Source organism: Equus caballus, chromosome 7, assembly GCF_041296265.1.
Source record: "Equus caballus isolate H_3958 breed thoroughbred chromosome 7, TB-T2T, whole genome shotgun sequence".
Classification (NCBI taxonomy): Eukaryota; Metazoa; Chordata; class Mammalia; order Perissodactyla; family Equidae; genus Equus; species Equus caballus.
In genome coordinates, this window is record NC_091690.1 from 98,717,904 (window position 1) to 98,745,025 (window position 27,122).

General features: G+C 48.7%; 1 protein-coding gene across 6 annotated transcripts in view; it reads right to left on the reverse strand.

The window, feature by feature from the left end:
- Nucleotides 1-20,502: 20,502 nt before the first annotated feature.
- The window catches only part of MPPED2 (metallophosphoesterase domain containing 2), a 170,265-nt gene continuing 163,645 nt past the window's right edge, over nt 20,503-27,122 (reverse strand). For all 6 annotated transcript variants that reach the window (XM_023646209.2, XM_001918269.5, XM_014741846.3 and 3 more), the window contains 2 exons: nt 24,295-24,408; nt 20,503-21,858 (listed from right to left, as the gene is read on the reverse strand). In XM_023646209.2, the coding sequence (XP_023501977.1) occupies nt 21,740-21,858; nt 24,295-24,408 (233 nt within the window). In that variant the 3' untranslated portion in view covers nt 20,503-21,739. The remainder of the gene's footprint in view (nt 21,859-24,294; nt 24,409-27,122) is intronic.

Sequence of the window (27,122 nt, forward strand, 5' to 3'; positions counted from 1 at the left end):
CTGACTGAGGGCTAGATTTTGAGTCGGGCATTCTGCCCACACTCAGGCCAGCAGGATCATTACAGGGGCCGCACTAACAGAGGGGTTTACAGCTCACGCACGATGACAGCAAGGGCAATAATAATACAAACAACAACACTGAGCGAGCACGTGCTGGACGTGGGACGCTCCCCTCCTCTCACGTGTGTTTCTAACCCTCCGCACTTCTGCAGGGTAAGTGATGGAGTCCACGTCTGCAGAGTGGGAGGACAAGGCCACACGCTCACCACGTCTCAAACATATCCGCAGACTCCCGTATTCCTCTCCGCATGCTTATCAGTGCTTATTAATAAACGCCTACTCGGAGCAGATTTTCTGCCAGGGACTGAGGACAAAAGAGGCTCTCAGAGAGGGACAGGAAATGAGGGTGGCCTCAGTGCTGCTGACCACACGGGGCTGGAGAGACAGTCCCCAGGCTCTGCTCCAGCCAGCAAAGGGACTGAACAATGGGACGGGGGCGGGGGTGGGAACGACCCCAAGACAACCAAGGGTTAACTAACTTCCTGTTTGGGGAAAACACCCAGGAGCTTGCTGAGCACTTAGCTTCTTTGGGAATCTGGGGGCACAGTCCTCTCCCCTTTCCTGTGGATAGTGAGCCGCTCAGCTGACCCCATGTGCAACAGAAATTTCCACGGTGCCCCTGCCATTCTCGACAGCCCTCCACGCCACTGCACCTCACCCCGTGGCAGCGACAGTGACGGCCCTAATAGCAAGTAAACACCCAGAACCGGCCCTTTCAGAGTTCAGAGGTGGGGACCAAGGTGGGGAGGGCGGCCCAGTGGGTCCTTGGCAGATGCAGACATGGAAGGGGAGGGCTGTGTGGGAGGAAGGTGGGAGCTGGGGTGTGCCCAGCTGGAAGCCGCCGCAATTTAACACTCGCAGATGGGGACGGAGGGTGATACGATAGCCCCAGCTGTCTGCCGCTGCGCCTCCGAGGCCCCCCTCGGCTGCCTGGGACTCGGGATGCCTTGGGAAGGGCCCCGTGCGGGTGGGGGCGGCCTCGTGAAGCAGCTGGTCTATTAGGAGATAAGCTTTGTGGAGAATCACACAATCGTTCCGAATCCCCTAATCCCAAACTTTATTGCCCTAGATAATAAGCTTTGGTGGCGACGCTCCATTGAAATATGGAATTGTCTGCAGGCTGGAGGCACCTGCTGTGTCACTCAGCTCTCGGCCAGCAACTGCCGCGCACGATTCAGAGGCAGGTGCACCGCGCCGCCTCGGCTCCCGGAGGGAAGGGGGAGCCGAGGGGCCGGCCCTGCTCCCACGGACGCCTCCACATGCTCTGTGCCCTGGGGGCCCAGCTTAGGCCTGAGAATGTTCTCCCTGTGGCCTGTGCAGTAAGCTGTTGTGGGGACTTGGGGAAGAAGGAGCAGGAGGGAGCATTTGTCTGTTGGGGACGTGAGGCTTAGAGAACGGACCAGCTCTGCCTGCCGACCTCGGTGGTCAGCAGCCGATCGGTCTCTCCCTTCTGCCTGCAACTCCTCCTTACAGCTGCCCAGGCCCCCTTGGCACAGGCGGCTTCTTCTTCCGGCAGAGTCCTCCCCTGCTCCTTACCTGCATGTCTGCCTGGGGGCTTCCCGATCCCCTCTTCCAGGACGCCTTCTGTGCCCCCACCAAGCAGATTTGTGTGTCTTTCTAGTTCCTGGTTCATGTCAGGATGGCAGCCCCCACAACATGAATCAATCAAGTCACCAATCCATTGCTGCTACGCCTGGCCCTCCCCCCCCCCCCCACCACTAGACTCGCAAGTCTTTGAGGACACACCTGAGTCATCTTTTTGTCCGCGGTATCTCGGAGATGCTCAAAAGATTTACCAAAAAAACAGAGACTAGAAGCAGCCTGAACGCACATAAAATGGAATCCACGTGGCAGATCGACACAGCCTCACAAGGACTGAGGGCCAAGCACGCTGTTGAGTGAAAACGACGCGAGATGCCAAACTGTCAAGACTGTCGTCTCATGTTAAAAAAACGGACAGCGCCGGTCACGGCTGGAAAGGGTCCTGAGGGGGGAAGGGAGGCTTGGTCCACACTGTAAAGCCCTTTAGAACTGAAATCCTTAGCATGTGTGAACACTACCTTCTGAGAAGGTGGAGACTATGAGAAAGAGCTCTGTCGATGCAGGAATAAACACGGCGCATGCTCAGGTTGGCGCTGCTGTTCTTATTCACGGCCCACACATGATCTGGAACAACGGAGGTGTCCGCCCGGAGGTCTCTGCAGCAGATGAAGGGGGGATGTTTTGGGCTGGAACGGGGAATCCTCAGTCGCCGTCAGTGACAGACGCTGTGGGTGGAAGCTTGGAAGGTGCAGTGTAGGATCAGCCCGGCCCCGGAGTCTTTGGGAAGGCTTGAAGCTGCCTGCTCCAGAAGGCACAACCGGGGGGAAGAAACCAAAGCAGCGTTTAATGAGCCTCTGTGTGAGGAATAAGAAATCTGGCCAGAAAAGTCTTTAAAGAAAAATGTTGGCTTTTCCTCATTGTTCTGATTAGTACAAACAGGTTCAAATCCCCCTTGTTAGCATATTCTTTCTCCCTTCCTCCTCCCTCCCTCCACCACATTATAGACGCCCTTTCTAGAAGCTCTGCCCTCGCGCAGATGAACGTGACCTAAGTTATTGGGCGCCCTCCCTAATGGCGTATCGATTACCTCCCCACTCCCATAAACAACCCCTCGCGCCTCTCCAGGGCACGGGCTGCACTCGATTAAATTAAGAGAGATCTTGGCTTGTAACAGGGCCCCTCCACCAGGCAGTGGCCTTGCAGGAGGCACTCATGGGTTTGGTTTATGGTCCTCTCGGCCTGCAGGAGGCTGACCCCTTCCTCCAACACAGCCTTTTCGCTTCAGAGACTGGATTTGAGGAAGCTTGGTTATGATTGGGTTTATTCCCCAGTACCGGAGACAGAGCAAGACAAGGACAGACGGTGCGGGGTCGACCACAGAACCACTGAGTGACCCCCTCAGGCTGAATGGCTCATCCTCGCCCTTGACAACGGCATCCTAAGTCTATTCTCTGGGGTGAATGTGGCAATGAGAGTGCTCTGCGGCCCCTGCTAAGTGCTCCACCAACTTTTGCTTCTATGTTTTCACGAAATGAGGGCTGTGGTCATGACTCAACAGGCAGAAATGCGGGCACTCCCTGCTTCCTCTCCTCGGATGGGATGTAGGTTTAACTCAGTCCTCAGTTAGATAAGAATTCCATAACCCTTAACGGCTTTATTCATGTACCCCGTCCAGCATTGTGCCCCCACAGCCCTGTTTCTCTAGAAAACACCCCATCGCCATTCAGGGGCCTCTGCTGACTTGAGTCGCCGTGACCTGCCTCGAGCAGCCGCGGGAAGGCTGAGGCAGAGGTGCCTTTTCAGTGCCTGAGCTGGTCGATGGGAACTCACAGCTAGTGTCCGGTGAACACTGCTTCAGTTAGTCTGTGCTGGGGAACAAACCACCCCAAGATGTGGCTTCAAACGATGACTTATGATTCCATGGATGGGCCCCAACTCCTCTGCCAGTTCTGCTGGGTCCACTCAGGCAGCTGCCTTCAGCGGGAAGGCCGGCTGGGCTCAAAGGTCTAGATGGTGGCCCTTCGAGTGTGGGGTAGTGGGTGCTGGCTGCTGGCTGGGGTGCCCCGCTCTGTCCTACCTGGCCTCTCACCTCCTGGAGGCTGCTCCGCTTCTTGTACGGTGCCTCAGGGCAGCACTCCAAGAGGGTGGAAGTGGACTGGTCAGAGCAAGTCATGGCACCAGTCCAGATGCAAGGGGGTGGAGAAGCAGACTCTGCCCATGGTGGGGAGGGCGCAAAGCTACAGTGCCCCGGGCCCTGGAAGGGAAGGAATCCAACATCACACCATTACAGCACACCCCAGCCACGCCACAGGCGGACTGCAGGTCCCAGAGGCAAGGGAGAGGGACCATCTAGAACCTTCTGAGAAGCTGGGGCACTGGGTGTAAAGGCACGCCTGTGGCTTCGGGCCCCACCCCCTTTCTAAGGCGGCTTTCCTTCAGAGGGCAGCTGAGCAGGAGAGACAACGGCTGAAGAGGCACGTGCCTCCCACGTGGTCGCTGCGTCCTTCTCGGGCACCGCTCGTCCCCTCTGTAGTGCGGCTGCAGGTTAGCCCCTGGCCTCCTGGCCGGGGAATCTGGGGCACTGCTCAGCTTTCTCCGTCAAGGAGGAAAGAAAAGTCACAGGTGGGGAACGAAACAGCAGCGAGAGCAGGCTCTCGAATAGTACACCTGGCTCTGAATCCAGCTGTGCCACACGCTGGCTGCCACATGCGAACTGGAGACACAGACTCTCTGAGCCCCAACTTGCAACTCTGTTAAATGGGGCGATTACCGTGTGTTCTCAAATGTCTCGTCTGTGTGTGTGTGTTGTGTACGGATTCGATGAGATAATGTCATTTTGCTCCAATATCTGGCATTGTTAGGTCTTAAATATTAGTTCTCGTTATTTTCCAAAGACACAGAAGTCAAACTGAAAAGAGTCGTCTGAGATGAATATCGTAATACAGATTTATAGAATCTACTAGCAACGTCAGGAGAATAAAGAAAAACGCAACCTCACAGTTACCCTGACATTTGAAGCCGCATGGTATGCTTCCCCGTGGGCTGGGCAGTCGGGTGACGAGTCCGCCTTTGTGGTCAAACCGACCTGTGTTCTAATCCCGGCTCTGCCAGGTACTGACTGTGGAACCCAGAGCAAGATACGGGCTTTTGAGTTTCCGTTTCCTCATCTGCGAAGTACAGGTGGTAACAGCCCACAGACACGGGCAAGGAGTCAATGTGGGAACGGAGGTCACTCGTGTGAAACACCTGGCGCACAGTAGGTATTAAAACATACTACTCTCTGCCCTCTGCTTCTTGAATTTCTAATTTCCTACTTGGGTTCAAATAACAAATCTATCGATATCCTTTGAGCACTGGGGAGAAGATGAGAACTCACTCGATCTAATAGTTTTCGGTTTGTTTGATTTGGGGCCAGAAGCCACAAAAATAGACCTCCCCCTCCTGAAATGTAAAGGATGTGTTTTGTCCCCCTTGACTGCTCCCATTGTTCTGTCTCTTTAAGGAAAAGACCCTGACCAGGCTGCTCCCCCCATTAATGCTAAAGGCTTCAAGTTCTTCAGCTCTGCTGAACTCTGCATGACCCTGCAGACAATAATTGCTTTAACATAGGGTTAGGCAACAGCCACGAGCTTGTCTGAAAGTAAGCCAGGGCTTAAAATACAACTTAACCTGGGAGATTTAAGCAGGTAAAGAAGATGGCTTCTCTCCGGAATTGCTTCTTGATTAATCACCCCATCTGAGGCCGCTGGAAAAATGACAGTTTTCAAACAGGGCTTTAAACGTCTTCTGCTTGCCTTTTCCTCCCTGGCAGGAAGCCAGTTGCTGCAGCCCCTGGCTCTTAAAGGGGACGGGTTCCCCGGGAGTCTCCTGAGCTGCCCTCGGAAGGGTGGGGGACAGCAACAGGCGCACTGATGGGAGGGAGTTTTCACGCCCCGCACTCAAGGTTTGCCCATCTTCAAGACAAACTCAGGGAGCAGCCACTGAGTCTGGAGACAAGAGGCAGGATCTGGGGAAAAGTGTGCGTTTCCAGCTCTGCTCAGGGCTTCGGGCAAACAGGCTTCAACATGTCCACTAGCTTCTTTCCGGGCAGGCTGTCCAACACCTTGCCATCGACCCGTGGGTCTCAGCATTTTATTGACTTGGCCTCAGTCTGCCGTCTGTCCTTCCTGCTGGCCTCTGTCAACCCTCGGGTTCTTCTCTGAACGCCCGTGCCCTGCGTGTGGGAACTTTCCATTTGTGAGCGACCTGGACACCACCTCCCGTTTACAGTTGCTTCTCCTTCTCAAATCAATGATCAGCAGTCTGGGCTCGAGGCTTGCCTTGCTGCTGCCCTGCTGGGCACCCACAGCATCACCCAGGATACCAGCGGCCAGTCTCCTCCCCCGGGCGTCCCTGCCAATGGACAAGCTGATTTCTGCTCTCCCCACATCCTTGGTCTCTGGTCTTCAGGTCCTAGGCCTAAAGCATGCCTCCAACGGATGGGATTTTTAGACGAGAATTCCATCCTGGCCTTGGGTAAGAGATTTTTCTTACCCAAGAGAGGTTTTTTTCTTGACCTCAGACCAAGCAAGTTCTGTACGAGATGGGTTGGCTTAGCGGTTTTCACATCGTGTTCCTCATCCAAACCCTAGGCTTCTGAAAGGGTTCTCTGGGGATCTTCCATGTGGTCTCAATGAGGGTGGTCCCCTCCGACCAGTCTTGCGTCCTGTAGTGGAGTTCCATCGAAGCTCACGCCTTCTGTCCGCAGCATCCATCCCCAAGATATGTGCTCAGTGTGCTCCTTCCCTTCCTTTGTGTCTGTTTCAGCTGTTCTCCACAACCACCCTACACAAAACGACAACACTACTCCCCCAGTCCCTAGTTGCCCTACCATAGTATTTACTCCACCCGATGCGCTAAGTTATCATTCATGGTGAGCCAAGCTTCCAGAGGTTTTCTCATGCTTAGTACTTCAGCCCCTACACCCAAGCAACGTGGACACACAGGAAGTACTCAATAAACACTGTGCAACAGATGAGCAAATGGTACTTACAGAAAGAGTCCTAGAGTTCCAGGGTGTTATATCTTGTTTATCTTAAGTCAGAATGATTCTTGGTGGAATCGTTTTCTTTTTATTTTATTCTATTTAAAAAATTAACATACAATTTGACTTTTTTTGGCATGTGGTTCTGTGAGTTCTAACACGTGTATGGATTTCTGTAACCACCACCACCACAGTCAGGGCACAAAACAGTCCCGTCATCCCCCAAAAATCTCCCCCATGCTGCCCCTTTGGAGTCACATATTCCCCCAACCCCTAAACCCTGGCAATCACTGGTCACTGTCATGCTGTCTTTTGGAGAATGTCAGACAAATGGAATCAAACTGAATGTGACCATTGAGACTATCTTCTTTCACTCAGCATAATTCCCTGGAGATCCATCCAAGCTTTGTGTGTATTAACGGTTTGTTCCTTTTTATTGCCAAGTAGTATTCCATTGTATGGATGTACCACAGTGAGGTTATCCATTCCCTTGCTGAAGGATATTTGACTTGTTTCCAGTTTTTGGTGATTATGAAAAGAGATGCTATAAACATTTGTGTATGGGTTTTCGTGTAACTGGTTATCACTGGTCTAGGGTAAATCCAAGGACCGGGATTGCTGGGCATATGGTAAACATATGTTTAAGTTCCCAAGAAACAACCTGTTTTCCAGGTGGCTGTACCATTTTGCATTCCTATCAGTAACGCAAAAGAGTTCTAGTTGCTCTGCATCCTTGTCAGCACTTGGTATTGTCGGATTTTTTTTTTTTTGGCTTTTGTTTTGGTTTTTAGCCATTCTAATAGCCATGTGTGGTATCTCATTGTGGTTTTAACTTGCTGCATTTCCCTAGGGGCTAATGATGTTGAACATCTTTTCTCGTGGTTATTAGTATCCATATATCCTCTCTGGTAAAGTCTCTATTCAAATCTTTTACTCATTTTTAATTTGACTGAATTTTAAGACTTTTAAAAAATATATTCTAGCTATAAGACACAATATGACTTAAATATCTTCTCCTAGTTTGTACCTTGTCTTTTCACTTTCCAAATAGTGTCTTTGCCAGAGCCAAAGTTTTTAATTTCAATCAAGTCCAACTTACCAATTTTTTCTTTCATAGGTTGTGCTTTTGGTGTCATATCTAAGAACTCTTTCCCTATTTCCAGGTTATAAATATTTTCATTTGAAAGTTTTATAGATTTATGTTTAACATTTAGATCAATGATCCGTTTTGAATTCACTTTTGTGTAAGGTATGAGGTCTAGGTCAAAGTTTATTTCTGTTTTTGCATTTGAAGTCTAATTGTTCCAACACCACTGGGTGAAAAGACTGGCCCATTTTCACTGAATCACTGCTGGACCTTTTAAAAAAATCAATTGGTCATACTTGTGTGCATCTATTTCTGGACATTCCATTTGAGTCCCCTGAAGTATGTATCTATCTCTTCACCAATACCACCCTCTTGAGTACTGTACCTTTATACTAATTGTTAAAATCAAATAGTGTGAGTCCTCCAGCTTTGTCCTGGAATAATTTTTTAACCGTTGTCATCCTGTGCTATAAAAGGAGAAAGTAAAGAGAAAAAACTTTATTGAGCACCATCTATGTGGTAGGCAGTAGACCATGGGAATTCATAGTATTGTTTTTTTTTTTTTTGGTGAGGAAGATAGGCCCTAAGCTAACATCTGTTGCCAATCTTCCTCTTTTTGCTTGAGAAAGAATGTTGCTAACATGTGTGCCAGTCTTCCTCTATTTTGTATGTGGGATGCTGCTACAGCACAGCTGAGGAGTGGTGTAGGTCTGTGCCTGGGATCCAAACCCGCAAACCCTGGGCTGCTGAAGTGTAGCATGCAAACTTAACCCCTATGCAACTGGGCTGGCCCCCAGTATTGTTTAATTTTTAAAACAAATGCATTCCATATGGGTATTATTTTCCCATTTCTGAAGATAAGAGAACGGAACCTCCGAGAATTTTAGTAACAGACCCAAGGCCATACAGTTAATAGGAGGCAGAGTGGGGACTTAACCCCAGGTCAGACTGCCCCTCAAGCTCATGCCCTTTCTACCGCACAATAGTTCACGTCACCTCCTCGGGATTCTGGAGGCACGGAACATGCCTGAGAACATCTTGGATGCTCTGCTGGATTTAACTTTTTAAAAATCATTTATGATGACAAAAGAAAAACCCTCTCTGGTTTCCCAAAAGTTATTTTGTTCCTACAGGTGAGATGCAAACGGTCCTATTTGTACAGTCTGAACAGAAGGTTTCGTTTGGCCTCTTGAACAACAGTGCCAGGTTAATAATCTAAGAGTAGATTGCCACACTGTCTACAGGAAGATAAGTAATCAGGGATTATAAGTCTTTAATTTAATATAACTTATTCCCATTAATTAAATGCCAATTACCTGCATGTCTTTCCTGGGAACTGGCCTTTGCAATCAATCTTTTCAGAAACGTTGTGCACACATGCTCACAGAGGTATTAATATCACTCTCAAGATTTACAGGCACTGGGCTCTCTGGCTTAAACCATCCTCAAACACTCCACGCTGTAACCGCAGATAATCGCCGTAAATTTCCTGATCTTTGCCCTAACTGGTTCTTAAATTTCCATCCCCTAACGGGCTTGAGGAGTTGGTATTTATCATATGGAGACGCTTACTTCTGAGGATCAACACATCCCAGGAAGGCTCTAGGTTTCACATCTACGACCCATCTTCCTGCTTCGGGTTTTTGCTATCGCAACAGATGAGAATCCTTGGGGACAAAGACAGTACTCTGTCCTCTGGCTCCCCTGTGCAGAGCATTCATTCACGGACAACATAACCCTGCGAAGTACCTGGAGCAACCTGACCCCTTGGAAACCTTTTGAACACCCCACCTGCACCGATTTAAGCATCAATGGCAGGGCTCATCCACTGCTGAAAATATTCCCATTCCAGCCCTTAGCAGCTGGCTGTGTGGATCTGCAATTTTTATTAAATTTCTTATCTTCTAGACTGCTTATTCCTTATGCTTGTATATAACTATATGTTTTATGGGTGCTATAAATTTAAATCTTGCAAGTGCCTGGTGGTTTGCTTTGCAGAACTGGTCTGGACTATGTGCCTTCTAATTTTGTATTTCAGCTCAACAAAACAAGGAGACAGAGGAGGAAAACAAATTTATTGAAGGAATCCCCAGGTTTACTTGCAAGCTTGGAGTCACAGCTTCCTACATCTGACCGGTTTCCACTCTTTGTTAACATTTTGACTTGAATGCCCAGAATAGAATGATCTCCATCTCAATCATTAGTTGAATGTTCTTTTTTGTCTGCTTATTTATAAACTTAAAATAGTTATGCATGCACATGCAAAGTAGAACTGAAAGAGTGCAGAAAAGTACAAAAGAGGTAAGTCATAAAACCATCGCTTGCATGTATAAAAGGTCTATATCAATGGTTTGATAATGGGGGCGCACATGTGCCAGGCACCATGCGAAGCTCTCTGCATCCACTTTCTCCCTGACTTCTCTCAACCGTCCAACGGGATCAGAACTGTTATTGCTCTCAATTTAATGATGAGGGAACTGAGGCTCAAAGACATTAAGGAATTGGGTCAAAATCTCACAGCTAGCAAGTGGCAGAGGCCTGTCCTGAACCAAGTCTGTCTGACTCCAAATCCCATATTCCAAACACGACACTAAGAATGTGAGCTATTCACCAGCATTATCATCTCAGATCCACCTTTTCAACCATACACCTTGTGACCTAACTTAACCATGTAACCCCAAGTCAGTCTATTATGGGTCTTTAATGTGGGCAGGACTAAACATCTCACAAGAGATGCTTCATAGCTTAGCTTGACCAATTCATTCTTTGAGTTTGACCAATTCATTTCTCCAATTTGCAGGAAACAAAGAGAAGTGGGCTGGGGATGTCTTAACGGGTCATTATCCTTGCAGGTAAGCATGGTGCTACTGATTCCTATCGGTACACCAGGGGTGATGATTACTGCTGCTTTTTCCCCGTAGTAGCAGAGACAGATTTGCCTCAATTCTCCAACCAATTTCCAGGGTCACACACACAGCATGAGTTATTAGTATGGGGTAGGGTTGAAACTGTCTAGGGCCTTGGACAAGAACAATGAGTAATACTTGTCCTAAACACATTGTTCTGACCTAAACTCGTCCTGTTCTATTCATTCCCAAAGCGCGTAGCTCTATGTCGTACTTGACCTTGGTTACTGCTGATCAGATCAGGAGTGGACACAGGACCTAGGGTACCACATCACTGACTAGGAAGCAGCTGATCATATGATATTCCTGCGCGTCAGCTAGAAGATCCACGAATGACTACTCCTGAGGAGCCTGGAATTCTTGGTTCCTTGCCTCCCGAGGTTTGCTGGTTTCTTGCTATTTATTAAGTCTGTATCCTATACCAAACCTGTTTTTTTGGAGAGAACTGGAATGGCTTCCGGTTCCTTGCAACCAAACATCACCTGGATAAGAAAGATGTTTCACACTTTCTTTAATATCAGAAAGAACTCTTTGGAAGTACAAATGGGTGAAGGTCCATGGGCTGAAGAGCATGAAACGGTACGTGTCAGACTCGAAAGAGTTCACTTGCCCACGAAGAACTCAGGGGTGACTTCCTTCTCTTCAGTTGGGCCCAGATTAATTTTGGTTGGTTTTAAACGGTGTTTTTATTTAGGGGGCATGGGACATATGTGATAAACGTGAGGACTATCATATGTCTTATAAAGGGCTAATTGTTTGTGAAAGACGCTCTGCTAGTGACACACACAAGTCTGATGCACAGATGCACACTGGCTACTGGCTCTTCTAGAACAATTTCATTAAACCATCAGCCCTTAAACCAGAACATAATGTGACAAAGCAGAGATTGTCTCCTTTGACCTTGGCAGGATCTGGAAACATTAAAAAAAGATCAAATACTCTTTTTTTAATAAACAACTTTATGACCTCATCAGCCTGCACAGTCAGTTCACGCAAAGGACTTACAAGCCAACCACCTTCTCATTAACACTGCTGTTAATTTTTCATGCTCTATCCAATTTTCTCCATGTCTCAGACTAACCACTTACTCTAATTTATTAGCTTAAGGATTGCTGAATTACAATGGTAAGAAAAAATTTTGTTTCGCCTTTCCTCCAGCATTAGACTCGCATCCCAAGGAACTGGAATTCTTCACTCGAGGAATCAGTTCTTCCCACCCTTTACACTGGTATTTCATCAAATCTCTGGCCTCTGGACCGTCGGCAGGCATTATCCAGAGTAGAACGTAATGTACTGTTTCGCGTCTTTGTAAAAGTCACTTTGCATTTATCTTCAGAATTATTTTATCATTTTACGAACAGTTTAACATATTTACTCATGTGTAAATGGACAAAAGGTGAAGATTCGACAGGCTTCATTTGCAGGGAAGATCTCAACAGAGTCTCGAAAAAAACGATTGAACTTCCAGCTAAAGATTGTAAATAGTGGATACCAAATTATGGCCATTATCTCTAAACTTTAAGACATTGCTTTTAAACTGAATAGACAGAAAACTTCTGAAAAAAATGAATATATATATATTAAACAGGTATCTATATATTAACCAGATTTTTGAGATGTCATATCTATCTACCTATATCTATATCTACATCCATATCTCAACTTGACAAATAGAGTTATGAAACTCAGTAGCGTACTGGAGAAATATTTAAAGACTTTGTAGCTAACGCTTTAACTGTAATTAGAGAGACATTTTTGTGGAGAGAAGCTTTTTGACTGACTGACATAGTTGGAAGAAAAGGGAGATGCCCTAAAACTGTAGGAAAGTTCAAGAGCTGCCCAAAAGCTGTAAGAGTCAAGGCACGGGCCCAGGGGAGCTATATTTCACCCTTCATTATTTGGGTGTCCATTTCAAGATCACTTTGCCGAGTCAATGTTAATATTAGCCAGAGAAGTTCTAACTCCTTCAAGAATCGAGAGTGCTCTCATTAGCCTCTTTTAAGACATATCATCCAAACAACGAAAGTTTAAAAGGCCTAAAACTTTAATTTCTGAGATTTAACATTAGCCAGACCTCTCTGGCTTATAGTCATGTACTCCCAGCTACACAGTCCAAAGGTCAATTACTTTGTATTCATCTCTTTTTCCAAGAAAACATATTTATCATCAAACATTCTTAAATAAACTTATTGATACCTTTTCCTGTTTATACATATCATGGTCAAAAAATAAGTTATGAAATAGAAACCGTGGTTGGCAAAAGTCACTTTGAAGATGGCACCTGTGTGTTACAGGACAGCAGGTGGGGCATATGGAGTAGCATCACTGACGCCACACACTCGCTTGGAGGAAAACAGGCTCATTTGCTCCGATGCAGTTGGGCTGCTGTGTTAAGACTTTGGCTGCAGCCTCTCTTTGGCTCGCTCTGGACTGAATCTCATGCTAAATCAAGCGCCTGATGCGGAGTGGCCACACAATAAACATTGCTTACCTGGTGCATGGCTGTAGGGTACAGCTTTGCACCCCTGACCTCAATCTAACATCCCCCAGGGACGTGTTTCTAGCCACCAAAAACACCTGAAAAGCTATCTGTTGGGTGTGCCATCCCACTTCCAAACCTCGTTCCTAGAATGAGACTCAAACAGAATCTCTATGACTTCAGGTGAGGAGGAGAAACATTTTCTAACAAACTAAAAGAACCATACATAGATTCAACTGAAGAATGACAATTATAATTTTACAAAACCTTCAGATGAAAGAGAACTACAAAAGAGAAAAAAAATGGCCAATATACAGCTCCCTCCAGAATGCCCATAGGTCAGCAATAATTACTTAGGGGGCTATGAAAGGACAATGCCTCTATTGAATTGCTTTTAACTTTGGTCCAAAGTGGTGGTGATGAAGGGGTGCTTTAAACAGCTTTGAGAATGCTGAGCTTTAAAAACAGTAGGTGACGTCCTCAGCATCCCAGCCAAGCTATTCACTGCAAATACCACCCCAACCGCAGCACTCCTGGCATGGCTATGAACGTTCCCATCAATAACTGGGATACTGCTGAATCCACAAGAGTAGCTGGAATAGCCCGCCTATTGTCACTTCACTGGAGATCCGTAATTTACTTCTTGGGAAAAGTCTTCTCTACGAGTGACATCCTCGCGAAACAGTCCCCCATGTGCATTGACTGTGCTGGAAAAACACATCACATAGATTGTGATGAGGGGTCCAGCTCTCCTGCTCCCCCATAAAAGCCAGCAGATAGCAAAGGAAGGAAACAACTGGGCTACTCACTTGCCCCCTTTGTTCAGGGGTGTCTGGCCCTTAGAGAAGATAAATCCATCAATTCACAGTTTAGAGAAAGAAAGTGACGAAAAGATACACACAAGCGACACCTATTGGCCTGGGAAATCAAAAGTTCATTCAGTTTTGGGCCTGACCTCTTGCTTTCTCTTCTTCCTAGTCACCCCCACCCCCAACTCACCTTTGTGTTGAGTCAATAAATTTCTCTGCATAAACTCTAAACTCAAATATATTTTATTGCTCTTCCTGGATGCTGTACCCACAGACCTCACCCTTCTTTGGGAAGATGATCTGTTAAGTACAAATGCCAGAGAAATGCAGTGCCCATCTACCATAGCTTCTGAATCTTCTCACAACAGATTCATAAGACGTAAAGCAACACACTGCTCCCAATGCCACTAGTGGTCTTACGGTGAGCTCCAGATTTTTTATTTTGGGTATTCAGCCCTTTAGAAAACAATGCAAGGAAAGTTCTTATCCTTCTGTACACTTTATTTCAATTCCATTGATACCCAGGAACATAGCCAGTCAAGGAAAAGAGTTAATTTGTTATATTCTGGACTAGTATTGTGGAAGCAGATACACACACACACACACACACACACACACTCTCACCAGAAACACTTTAATGCTGAAACAAAGTGTGATGAATATCATTATTTTCCTTATCTCTATAAAATTGATTTCATCAAATTTTCTTGAGTGAAACCCTCCAAGTTGTGTTTTTCAACTTTCCGGGATAAGAACCAAGAAGGTGAACATGGTACTTCAAATCTGGCCACAATCCGTTAATGCTACAGACAGGAGCAAGGTGCTTACACCCCAGGATCTCTGTACTATCTGATGCTTCACACCATTCGTCTCTACTCACCACCATCATCTAATAAGATAAGAACTTCGTGGAGCGGCCCCTTCTGGCGTCTGAGTTAGCATCAGACCTTCCTTAGAGAACTCCATGTTCTACCTTCTCTCAAGGAGCCTTCAACAGACAAGAATTTATCTCAATGTTCCTATTGATCTTCCATTTTTCATCTCCTGATCTATGCAAAACCTCAGAGGGGGCAGGGGCCGGACATCCTCAGCATGGGGAGATGGGGTTCAAGGAAGGAGAGAAATTGAACAAAGGAAGGGAACTGTGCTCATGGCGAGTGTGAGCCCAAGAGCTCATGGGGGAATCTCCATGCTTGTTCAAATGCCCACACACAGCAGTGAAGGCCATAGCCCTGACTTCCACACCCCGTAATCCAAGCCTCATGGTCAGACCCACAGGAATACAAGCTCTTTTATCTGAGGGTTACAGACCACAGTGGAGACCTGGACCAGATCCCCAGGAATCACTGGTCAGGAGCTATGGGTGCAGCCCAGGCCAAAGTCACCCTTCAATACAAGTTCAGAGCAGCACAAAGAAACAGGTCTCAGGGCAGTATTTCTCCAGAGAGCGATTTCAGGTTCCACATAAGAGTAAGTGGTGGCCTTGGATAAATCATTCCTCTCATTTATGTGCTGAGTGGAGAAAACAAGTCAACAACTGATGCATGCAAAAGCATTTGGAGGTGAAGGATGGAGACATTATGGTGCATTTCGTCAATGGCAAGCCATTAGAGAAAACCATTTCACAGAGTAAATTAAGAAAACAAACCGGCTACGTGACCCACTTGGAATTGCCACTGGCCAGACCGGTTTTTCTGCTCCAGCAATGAAGCTGCTTGGGATGGACGTTATCATTAGCCCTTGGAAGGAGGAGGGTAGCTGCCTATGCTTGTCTGAGACTCACACCCCCAGCTCGCACTTCTGCAGCATCGCAGACCCCGATTTTGCTGCTGTCTTGAACTATTCTTTAAATCTCCTATTGCTATTTAGCGTCATGTGTCTATATCTCGTTTTCCTCACCAAGTTGTAAGGCCCTTCCTTTCTGGGCAAGAACTGAGTCTCACAAATGAGGCTTCCTAGGGCAGCGTGGGGCTGAGGGTGTTCAGTAAACATCTGTTGATTTCACCTGTGATTACTCTCGCCCCTGTTCCTCACACACCTGGCCCTTGTCTGCCAAGCACTGATTAATTCATTAAGCAAGCATTTCTTCAGACTTGGAAGCTGAGAAAGCAGAGATGGAAGACCTGGTGGCTGACCCTGGGAGCTCCTGGGCAGACAAGCAACAATCAGACCGTGGTGCAGGCAGAGGCCGGTGTGGTAGCACCATGCGAGGGTGTTCTGGGTACAGGTATGGGGTTCAGGGCAGGCGAACAGGACGTATGACTCCCTCAGAGGATGAAGCAGCCGTCACCTGAGCTTACAGCCGGAGTGTAAGGGCGTGCAGCACAGTCCAGGCAGGGAGCATTTGGGTTCCAAGTCATTTGCTATTTCAGGAGCTTCTACTGAAGAGCTCAACCTAATCTCAAGGTCATCCACTAAGGTCGGGGCAGAAGCGGGCTAGGAAGCCACAGGCCCTCTTCCTTGGTGAGCAGGCTGAGAGCCTGCGGATGCGCCTCGTGCTAACTGTGGCTTCATAAAATTCAGAGCTGACTGACGGGGGCCGGCTCCACCTCCAAGCGCTCAGTCTGCCGTGCTTTCAGTACCTCTGTGGGTCCGCGGGCTAACTGAAACGCTCTTCTCCTCTCCCATTAGTTACCCAGACACAGACGCTGGGGCCTTTCACCTCAAGGCCATTGTCTTGTGATGCATCCCTAATTCAGGAAGGAAATGAGGAGTCCGAGGAACCCACCACAAAGGCCTTGTCAGGCAGTTCGCAGAGACAGGAGCTTAACGAGCTCCATTTAGTACAGTCTGGGCTTGTGGCTCCAACACCCTGACTCGGTCCAGCTCAAGGAATTCACCTCCTCTCGCGAAGGGCTCTGATTAACACAGAAAAATAAGCTCAATGTTGCTTTTTTGTTTTTTGGTTTTTTTGCTTTAAGAAATTATGATTGACAGCCTAATAAAACCTTCCGTATTATAACAGCTCACTGGGCCCAGGCCCCTACTGATGTCCTCACGTCAACTCTGACAAATGCACGGTGAGGGAGGGCTTGTCCCCACTATACACGCGTGGGGTCCGAGGCCGACAGAAGTGACGCAGGAGGTCGGAGGCTCCCAGATGGTAAATGGCGTGGCTGAGACGTGAGAACAAGCGTGTCTGATTCCACGGGCGGTGGCTCTTACGGACACCGGATGTCTCCCAGACCAACACACACACGTGTGTCAAAACGCACGACAAAGAGGTCAAAGTTCAGAGGGAGATAAGGCAGAAGCTGCGCCCTCATCTCTCAGAGGAGGAGGAAGTGGGTGCTCACCAGAGTTGTGGGTGGCCGGTCGCTGAAGGGAAAGAAAGTGAACCCTCAGGGGCACACTAGCAGGGCAGGTTCTGAGGTTTCTTTCCATAATCAGGTTTAACAATAACAAGCCAGATAAGCAGCTCGTTCTATGCTACAAAACCACAGTATGTCTGCCCAAACTGATCTACCCATCTTCGATTATTCCTGAATGTCAAGCTGAAAAAGCAGTTCGTGTTCAAAATTAAGAGTCCAGATGCCAAAGTGAGGCTATCTCTCACTGCTGTGTGACCACAGGCGTGCCACTCACCCTCTCTGAACTTCTCAGGAGCAGCACGGGCTGACTTTACATGGGCAGCAGGGACGACAGAGGCTTCTCAGAGAAGATTCTGAATCACTGTGGTTTTCTCTTCCAGGCAAAGGCAGGACAGGAGCAGCAAGGTGGGAATGACATCTTGAAAAGGCAGCTCTGAACTTCTGGGAGGCCACGCTGGAGAGCGGGCTGCCCACGGCAATCCTGCGGCTTCATCGAGAAGTGGCACTGAGAAGCCACCTCCGGAAGGGGGCCTGGAGCCTTAGGTGAGGCCACCTGTCAAGCCTGCCCAGTCCTGGACCGCCACATCCTCCTGCCCTGCGCCCAGCACGGTTTCCAGATGCCCCAGCTCACAGCCAAATTCTCAAAACAAAGCAGACCTTAATTCACTTCGGTTTAATAATTAAACAGAAAACACCTTAAAACTTTTAGGGAAGTGGGAACAGGGCATGAACAGATACCGGGAAACCAAAATAATGCATGCATGTCGACCCTGCCATAGGAGCAAGCCCTTGCTGGGTGAGGACTGGGGCAGGGGTGTTGCTCTGGGCGCAGCAGGTGCTTCATCTGCAGTCGACAAACCCCAAACCCAGCTCCTGCTTCTCCCGACTTGAGACCTGGGTCACGGGGTTTATTCACTTAAGTGATGGAGATGAAGGCAGGCTTAAGGCTGGCCACCCGTCCAAGTAACAGTGACCTGCCTCTGAAGGAGATTTCAGCAACTCCCAACATCTTTACGAGACCAAAGGGGATTGGGAGGAAATGCAGAGAAAACAATCCACTAGCTGAGCCTGAAGAGACAGTGAGATGGACTGCAAAGACTCCAAGGGGAGAGAGATGCTGAGATCCTCGGGCACCCTTTGAAGCAGCCTGGAAGAGTGCAGACCCTTCCTATTCTGAGGTTAGAAGGGACTTCACAAAATATGACACCCAGCCTGAAAAGTCAGGCCCCTTATCTGCCTCTTGCGAATACCCTCGGGGTTCTTCACATTCTTATGAACAGAGGTTCCTTATGTTTCCAAGCAATGAAAACAAACACACTTTCCTGGAAATAAAGCCACTGGTGCTCTGAGCCCACAGACAGGTCCTGCCTGGAGCGTCTCGGGCAGCAGGGGAATCTCAGTCAACAAACACCGTGCGCCACTGACTGGGCGCGAGGCCGTGATCTCTGCATCACATGACACATCACATAACAACCACGACACCTTCCCCATCATCACGGCCCCATCTCACAGCGACTGTGAGCGCCCAGACAGAGGCACCTGTGCCGGTCGGTGCGACCGGGATGTGGGCAGGCCGCTGGCTCCAGGCTCTGTGCTCTCATCCACCCCTCCATGTGCGGGGCCTCAGGCAGAGGGGAGGGGTCCAACTTGATGCTGTCGTAAGGCCACGCCGCAGGGCCTCCAGCGGGGGGACAGGAGACGCCCCAGGCGGGCATGGTGTCTTATCAGCCCCTGACCATCAGCATTTCTCATCCAGAGGCGGCGCGATGGACAGGGCTGTGGCATCAGACCTGGCTTTGAACCTTCCGTCTTCCTGGGGAAGTTATTTAACTTTGGGAGCCCTGGTCTCTGATCTATCAAGTGGGGCTTACGTGACGTCCCCGAGGGTTTGGTGAGGATGAGAAACAAAACCTGAGACCTGCTAGCAATAGCCAGAGATGGAGGGGAGATGCGCCCCACCTGTGAGCGCTGTCTCAGATGCTTCCCTGCCCCTTGTCCTCCGCTGGGCAAAGCTGCAGGCCTCCAGACAGTCATCGGCCTCCAGGGGCAGTTCCTGCACACGCAACGGAGAACAGGACCTGCGAAGGAAGCTCTGTGCATGAGCCAGCCCACCCTGCGGAGTCTGCAGGCTGCGCCCTCTTGCCTCCGCACGTGGAGCCATGCTGGTAAGCGCTTGGCTTGATTAGTTTGCGTCCAGATGTGCTCTCGAGGGCCGCGCACACCCACCTGTCAGCAGGAGGATCCACCCGTCTCTGGAAAGCCTGCTTTTCCGGAAGTCTGAGTCTAGCTCCTTGCAGAGTAACCAGAGGAAATTTCCAATCAGCCCTCCTCTCCCTAGGAAAGACTCTGGGGCCAACACCCGCTTCTACCACGCAGCAGCCCAGAGGAGGGCTATTAAGCTCTCACCGTACCTCCTCTGGCCTGTCTTAGCTGCTGGGCTCACGGACCACCTCTGGCACGGAAGCTCGAGCATCTGCTCGGTGAGCTCAGACCAAAGTGGCCACTGCAGGCTCAGGGCGGCAGCAGAGACCCTCAATGACTATCAGCAACTATGATGGCCCAAGATGATCACACGTGAGTCTGAGCTGGAATTCTTGCCTAGAATATTCTCTCTACTCTGCTGGTACGAAATCAAGAATTCTTTTTAGGAATTACACCAAAGAATCCACAATGGGTAGGAAGGAAGGGAGACGTGTCAGAATACAGTCCAGTGGGCACTGGGATGCACACCCGGGATACACCGCAGATTCACGACCATGCTGCTTTTCCTCGCCAGCTCTTCCACAGGAAAGAGGACACAGCTTCCCCATCCTACCGCCTGCTGCCGCATTGCAGCGCTGGACATCGTGGGAACAGCAGTGAGGGGAGACAGCAACTGCTCCTGGGGACAACTGAGAGTGTGTGGGTGGTACTCCATCCCCATGGGCCCACCCTTTCACGTCCAAACACGTCCACACGCATGTGCACACCAGCGTCTCCAGCCCCACTGCACGCTTGCTCTGTTCCTGTGGAAACTACAAGGGCCAAAGACAAAGTCTCCCCCTCTGAAATCTACGGCAGGTTAGATGACACTGTGTGGACAGAAGGGAACGTACACCCAGTGCCTCCTCAATCTACCTGCTGGCCCCTGAAGGGTGGGCGATAAAAATTTATTGAAAATTAGAAAAAAAAAAGTCACTTATTCTGATTCTTCTGAAGGGGAGCCTGACATTGCGTAGGAATAAATGCCTCCTCCCCAGGACCGAGCCACCAGCCTCCCACTAGCCACCCCCCAAAGAGCACAGGTTTAAAAATCTTGCAAGTTTATTTGCATATAAAGGCCGCTAGATATAGAATATCACAATAAATTTAAAGAAACGACTGCTTTCCTAAATTTCATTAGCAAGATAACATAAAATAGAATAAAGCTCAACAGCATTTACAACGGGAGAACAGAAATGACTATTAGCGACAATATGTTGTGCTAGCGAAGATTGCATCGACACACAGTGCAAAATGGGGGGGAGGAAGCAAGAAGACAATCCGGGGTATTTAAATATAGAGGACAACTAAGCCTTACTTTCCTTCGCTTCCGCTGAGTCCATTCACGTCTGTACACGCCTGTACTGTACCTAGATTTGACTCAAGCTCTTTAAGACCTTGAGATCTGAGGAAACGTCAGCTCCTTGGGACTTCCGATGCCCCGCTACACAGCGTCCCTTACAGTTGTACTGTCCTTGGCAATATTCAACTCCTAACTTAGTCATAATACACAAAAAATATTTATATATATAAACCCCTATTGAAAAGGAGTCTGCACGCTCATTTTTTTTTCTTACTGCGTAAAATATCTGCTCTTGACAGATTCCATTTCCATATTTTTAAAGCTAAAATAATTTAAAAGAAACAAACAAACAATGAAGCTAACGACAGCGTGGATCTCACTAGTTAAGCATCCTTTCAGCGAGGGCCATTTCCTCCCTTGACACAGCCTTCCTTACAGGGAGTGTGGAGACGGCTCTCCCACGTCTACTTTTGTTGCAAAGATTGCTATGAATCCGGGCCACGTCTGCAAAAAAGAAGCATTACCAAGAAAACAACAACAAAACATCAAAACATAAAATACTTCAAACAACACTCTCTAACAGCTGTGCAAATCTGGGTGGTTTTTAAAACACTGCCTACCTGTTTCTTCTTTTCATTTTCTTCCAGCTTAAAGCGTATTAAAATTAGACTTTTGTCACCTTTTAAAAAGAAAGCTTGGCTGTCCTTTGGCGAACACTAACAATTTACAACGGCATGGCCTTTGAGAAAACAGAAGTCACTTTACAAATTCACAACGCTCCTTTGATTTCAAATGGATGCCCCATTTTAAAAAAAAAAACAAGGAAGAAGCACAACCTCTAGCATCATTTGTGTTCCAGCAATTTACAAAAAGAACTCACAGGATTTGGAAATAAACGAGTAAGAGAACGTAAGTTTATAATTAGAAAAACGGCAGTTTGTAGATCTTCCCTCACATTCCAATGGGGCACGTCGAGCTTCAGGAACCCTGCGGGTTTGGAAGGTCAAATATAATTGGAGGGTTGGTCGGCTGGAAGCTGACTGTACACGTGGAGGCATTGATGTACGTGGTGTACCCGTCGGTCATGATGCCGTAACCTGGGGAGAGACAGAGCCGCACTTACTGTCACGTATACCCATGGCGGTGACTCAGTGCAGGGCCGCCGGGCAAGGAAAACCAAGAAACCCCTGCTGGGGGGGGGGGGGGGCGGCGGATGAAACGACGCAGAGGAGCTTCCCCAGATATAACAGCTTCCAGATGCTGCCTCCCCATTTTATTCTATGTTCTTTAAAGAGAGAACCCTTTCCTTCAAATAAAAGGGATTCTTTTTTCCTTATTTAAATACTAGATTTGTCAGGGAAAGGCTGCGATTTTTTCCTAGTGAGAATACAAAAGAAACTTTTTTCCCTTTTGTTAAAATCTGATTTTCATTTCAGAGCCCTGTGTTAACCATTGAGTTCCAGGCAACAAGAGGGGTGACAGAAGACATTCCCCCAGGGCACGCCATCCGAGCCCCACGTGGGCTTCTGACAGGAGGGGCAGACGCCCTGCCCTGGGAGGAGGGAGAGGCCTGTGCAGCCTCCTTAGCTACAGAATGATCACCAAACTGCCTGGATGAGGGTTAACAACCGAGGATCTGATCTGAAGAATTGTGTGCCTTCCATGCTGAGACCACGTCATTCAAGAGCCAAGTCTTCACAGGTCCTGGCGAGGTGGAGAAACATCACCAGAGGACGCTGCCTCCTAAGCTACCTGGACTCTGGACCAAGCAAAAATGCCCCCCATGTGCCACGCAAATCTCTGTGACCTATTGGAAAAAAGCTACGAACGTTTCCCCGGGTCTCTGGGATGTATGTTCCTTTCATAATTTTTAATTTGTTGAAATTTTCAGCATGTTTGCAAATCTGCACAACATCTCTCTGGACATCTTATATTTGCCTTATAGTCTCAGCAATTAAGTCGGTCATTCTACATGGTTATCTTGCTCTTACGGCATAGAGAAATACGTCTGTGAAAAAACAAAATCACCAGGACTTACAGAAACAACTGATGAGGGCCGGGTTTTTTTCCATTTGCTAAAATTTCTCTGAGTAAGCCTGTGGAAAGCTTAATGAGGGTCAATGGAAAAATCTCTTAAGAAAAGAAAAGAGACATTTAAAACGTGCACTGTTTAGTTCTGGGGTCATAAAGTCTTGTTATCTCTCTCCATCAAGAGGCTGGTATTTGCCCTCTCTCTGCCCTCTTCAGCTGTCTGAAGCGAATAAAAGCGAGACAAGTTTATTTGAATTTGATCTCCTCCCTTTTAAGCAAGTTTATTATTTTGGGACTTCAGTGGAATTCCCCAATTGTCTGGCTAGTTTAAAGCTAATTAATGATTGGAAAAAAAAAGGAAGAAATGCAAACTGAGAGGCATGTTGCAGGAACCCACCCTGAGACCTGCCCCAGAAATGCCGTGTGGATGTGAGCTCTGATCCCCAGGGGGCATCATGCCTTAGAGACGAACCCTCCTTGTCAGGGGGTACAGCTCAAGTCAGGGCAGGACGACACCCCTGTTGGGGGCTGCACCCGGCTCCCACCCCCTCAGCGTGCCTGCCCTGGGAGCGAGCTGAGTCTTCTCTGGCCTAGGGGAGATTTCAGTGAGCTTTTCATTCTACACCTGAGTAGGAGGCCAGTGGGGGTGCAGGCTTTGAAAAGCAAATTTTGTTTTTTGCTCCATCAGGCACAGAGGCCCACACCCCTCACCTGCAGATTCACGGGAGTGACTCCAGAGAGGGGGGAAGTCAGCCCACTGTGCCCAGGCCTGTGCTGTGGGCGGAGCAGGTCCTGGTCACCCCCGGTCTGAAGGAGGATGGCCATGAAACCCAGCGCCCCAGGGCTCCTGCGAGGCTCCCGGCCCTGGCACTCGACGCCAGCTTAGCCCGAAAGGCAGTCACAGTGCAGATTAGTCACTTTCCCCCTCAGTGCGGCCAACAGGCCGGTGGCCTCTGAGAAGCCGCAGGTTTCCCAAGGTCGGTAAGGACGGCCCACCGGCAGATGTGCAGGCTCCCGCCAGTTCTCCTCTCGGCCTTTCCCCGCGTGCAAGTTATTTCGCAGATGATGTCCTGTCTGCCTTCTGGGGCCTGAGTGCATCCTGCACAAGGCAGCGTCTACAGGCGGGAGGAGGCCGCAGAAGCTATTCAGTCCACTCTCCAGGCCACCTCTCTTAACACCCTTAAAGGGACAATCTGCCAGCCCTACCTCAGGGCTGCTCTGTGAGGTGGTTACCAAGACCCCTCCTCAGAGTCTGAGCTTCCAGAGCTGCCCGGGGGCCTCCGGGGCTCCCCCGCAATGTGGGCCCCACCTGGCTCCCGCTCGGCCGCTCAGCAGAGAGCAGCGGCCACACCACGCATGGGATGCTCCTCCCAAGTCACCCTGTGCGGGGGCCGCCGGCAAAGCAGTCGGAGCGCCATGCTCCCTTGTTCCCAGCTCGGCCAAGGCCCCTGGGGGAGACCACAGGCAGGCCCACGCCGCGGGCGCCCCCCTTCTGGTCTTACCTTCGTGGATGCCGCCGAACACGTGGAGCTTGGGCCGGACGCGCCGCTGCACGGTGTTCAAGAGCTCCACGCAGCCCACCCTCTGCAGCTCCTTTGGCACCCAGTCTCGAAAACCTAAGGGCAATGCAATCGATACTCTTAATTCCCCTCTTCAGGTAAGCCTTCACTGAGACTTTCCGGAAGCCGTAACTCACACGAGGTTTATTACGTTATCTGTAATCCCCGCCTCGCCATTAAAGCTCACGATGGCTTTTAAGGGACTTTTCACGTGTCACTTTGTCTTCTTGAAATTTTTTTTTTTGGTTTCCATTTTTTTCTTCCTGTTAATTAACATTTTTTTTTTTCTTTTTTCTGTAAGGGATTTGATTTATTCAGCCATGGGTTTCAAATCTTCTTCATGGGCCCAATGACATTTATTCCTAGCAGTTTCCTAATATCTCTTTCTCTCTCAACTCAGTCACTTTCTCTTTTTTAATTATATCTTTCTTATAGCAGTTTCCTTGCAAGGTGGTTCAAAGAAGAAGGGTGCGGAGGGGCTGCCCGTAAACCGGCCACAGGATCCCTCGCTCTCCTGAGGTGCATCAGCCCTCACTGGGGTGGTTTGTGAGGACCACAGCAGGGGAACACCAGGTTCCTGCCCCAGGCTGCTCCCTAGCGACGTGCAACAATGTGACCTCGTGGTGGCATCCAGCAAGCCGGGACTAACTGACTACCTTTAAAGTAAAAGCCACTTAGTTCTACGCTTAATGCAGAAAATCCATAAAAACTGACATGAATTATAGCAAAATTCAGCTATCTGGATGATTATGGTCCGAAATGGAATCCCTACGCCTCCCAGGATGGGATGGAAAGAGGCAGGTGAGACGAAAGGCTAAACCGTGGTCAGTGGGAATCCGTCCCATGGCTCCGTCTGATGATTCTGCTATTTAGGAACGAGATCGGGCAGAAAGGGACAGACAAGCTTCTTCCACTCTCTCTGCGAAACTGGAGAAATGAAGATTTAGCATCTCTGTAAAGACATGTTAGCTGGGGTGTGGGGAGTGGCCAGAAAGTCTGGAAGAACAGCAGAGGAAAGAGAGGGCCCTATAAAAAATCCAACCAGTGGCTTTAAAACTCTGTTAATTAGAGGAAAAAATGGTTAATCCACGGGTGACTGGCATATTCTCTCATGAACGTGTTTTCCTGGAAGGGGGAAATATTTCACATACAATCACCTAAGAAAGCATCTCCCTCATACCATCACAGCAAAGTCCCACGTGGGGGAGGCTTCCCTTCCCAGTAGGAGAGACTCCCCACGCCCCCAACCCCCGCCCCTCCCCCCAGCACTGTTAGAAGAATCCCAACATCTGCGCAGACTAAGGTCCAGCTGGGCCTTGGGAACACGGTGCCTGCCCTCGCTCTGGAACTCCACGATGTGGTCCTTGCTCTGCCTTGTGCACAGCCATTCTCTGGGCTGCCCCATCTCTCCCATGCAGCCTCCCTATTAAGAGCCCCTGGAATGTCTGATTTCTTTGGAGGCTAGAATTCAGACTTCCTATTACTGCCACTTGCCTCTGTACCAAAATTAATGACTTGACAAGTCTGTGCATCAACTGTTCTGTTCAAAGTTACATCCAAGCAACGCTTGAGTCCTGTCAATGCTTCCGTGCTGGGGACGTCCAGGTCCCACAGTGAGCAGCCTCAGGGGACTCACGCGTGCACCTGTGAGGCTGCGCAGGGAGGACCAAGCTGGCCAGGATGCTGTCTGCAGGGTCCTGCTGATCAGAATGTTCAGCTAGCAATTAATGACTCAGTTAGTCTCTAATGATTGTGAAACAGGGAAATTAACTAATTGTGACCTGATAAAGGTTGTTGATAAGTATAGTCTTTTGAAACATGGGATGGGGTGGGATGGAGTTGGGGAAAAAAGCTGGAGATGCTGACTTCGAAGTGTTGGAAAAACCAGGAAGTGCTGATCTTGTGCAAATGTGTACAATTTCCGTGTCTGCAACAGAACTGGTCCCCCTTCTCCTGCTTCCTCCATCACTAAAATGTGCCACCGCAGCTCAGCCCCGGCTCTCCCCTCCGCTGTTTCCATGAGCACACATAGCACGCCACTCACTGGGGATGGAGAGCAGCCCTGAGTGGCTTGGAGGGAAAATATCTACAAAGACTACATTCATATTAGGGATGCAAGCTAGATTTTGCATTTTTCAGGCTGACAGAGGAGGGAAGTGACAAGGATAACAACCCCAACCCAGGAAAACACCACGACAATCATTTATTTTTGTATTAAGCATCTCCTCTCTCTCCAAACTAAGAGGCTCCAAACTCTTTGCTAGTGCTGTACATTCAAAATTTTGTTAAGAGTAGATTTCGGGTTGTGTGCTTTTTCCTGCATTAAAAAAAAAGAGAAAACTCTCCTGCTAAGAGTGAGGCGTCTGAATTTCCTGTGTGCACCTTCGCTGGACAGGAAGGGCTGCGGCACCAGGAATTCCCAGGGGACGGGCGTCCAGGCGCAGTCCTGCTGAAAAACGTTCCGTGGCCAAGCCAGACAGACAGCAAGCCCGCGGACAATCAGGAGATAATCACGTAAGTCAAACAGTCACCATGGGGCAGCCCGGCAGTGCACGGGCCATCTAACCCCGCACGCAGGCCCAGCGCGTCTGTGGGATGAGTGTCTGTGACTTTATGTCCTTACCTAATGCTTTAGCTTAAAAAAAAGAAAAAGGGTTTCTTCACCTTTAATCAGCTCAAACGTTAAACTTTAAAGATCTCCCAGGTCTCACCACTATATAGGCAGGAAAATGAGCTCCTTTGAACAAGAGTTTCCATCGTCTCATTGCCAT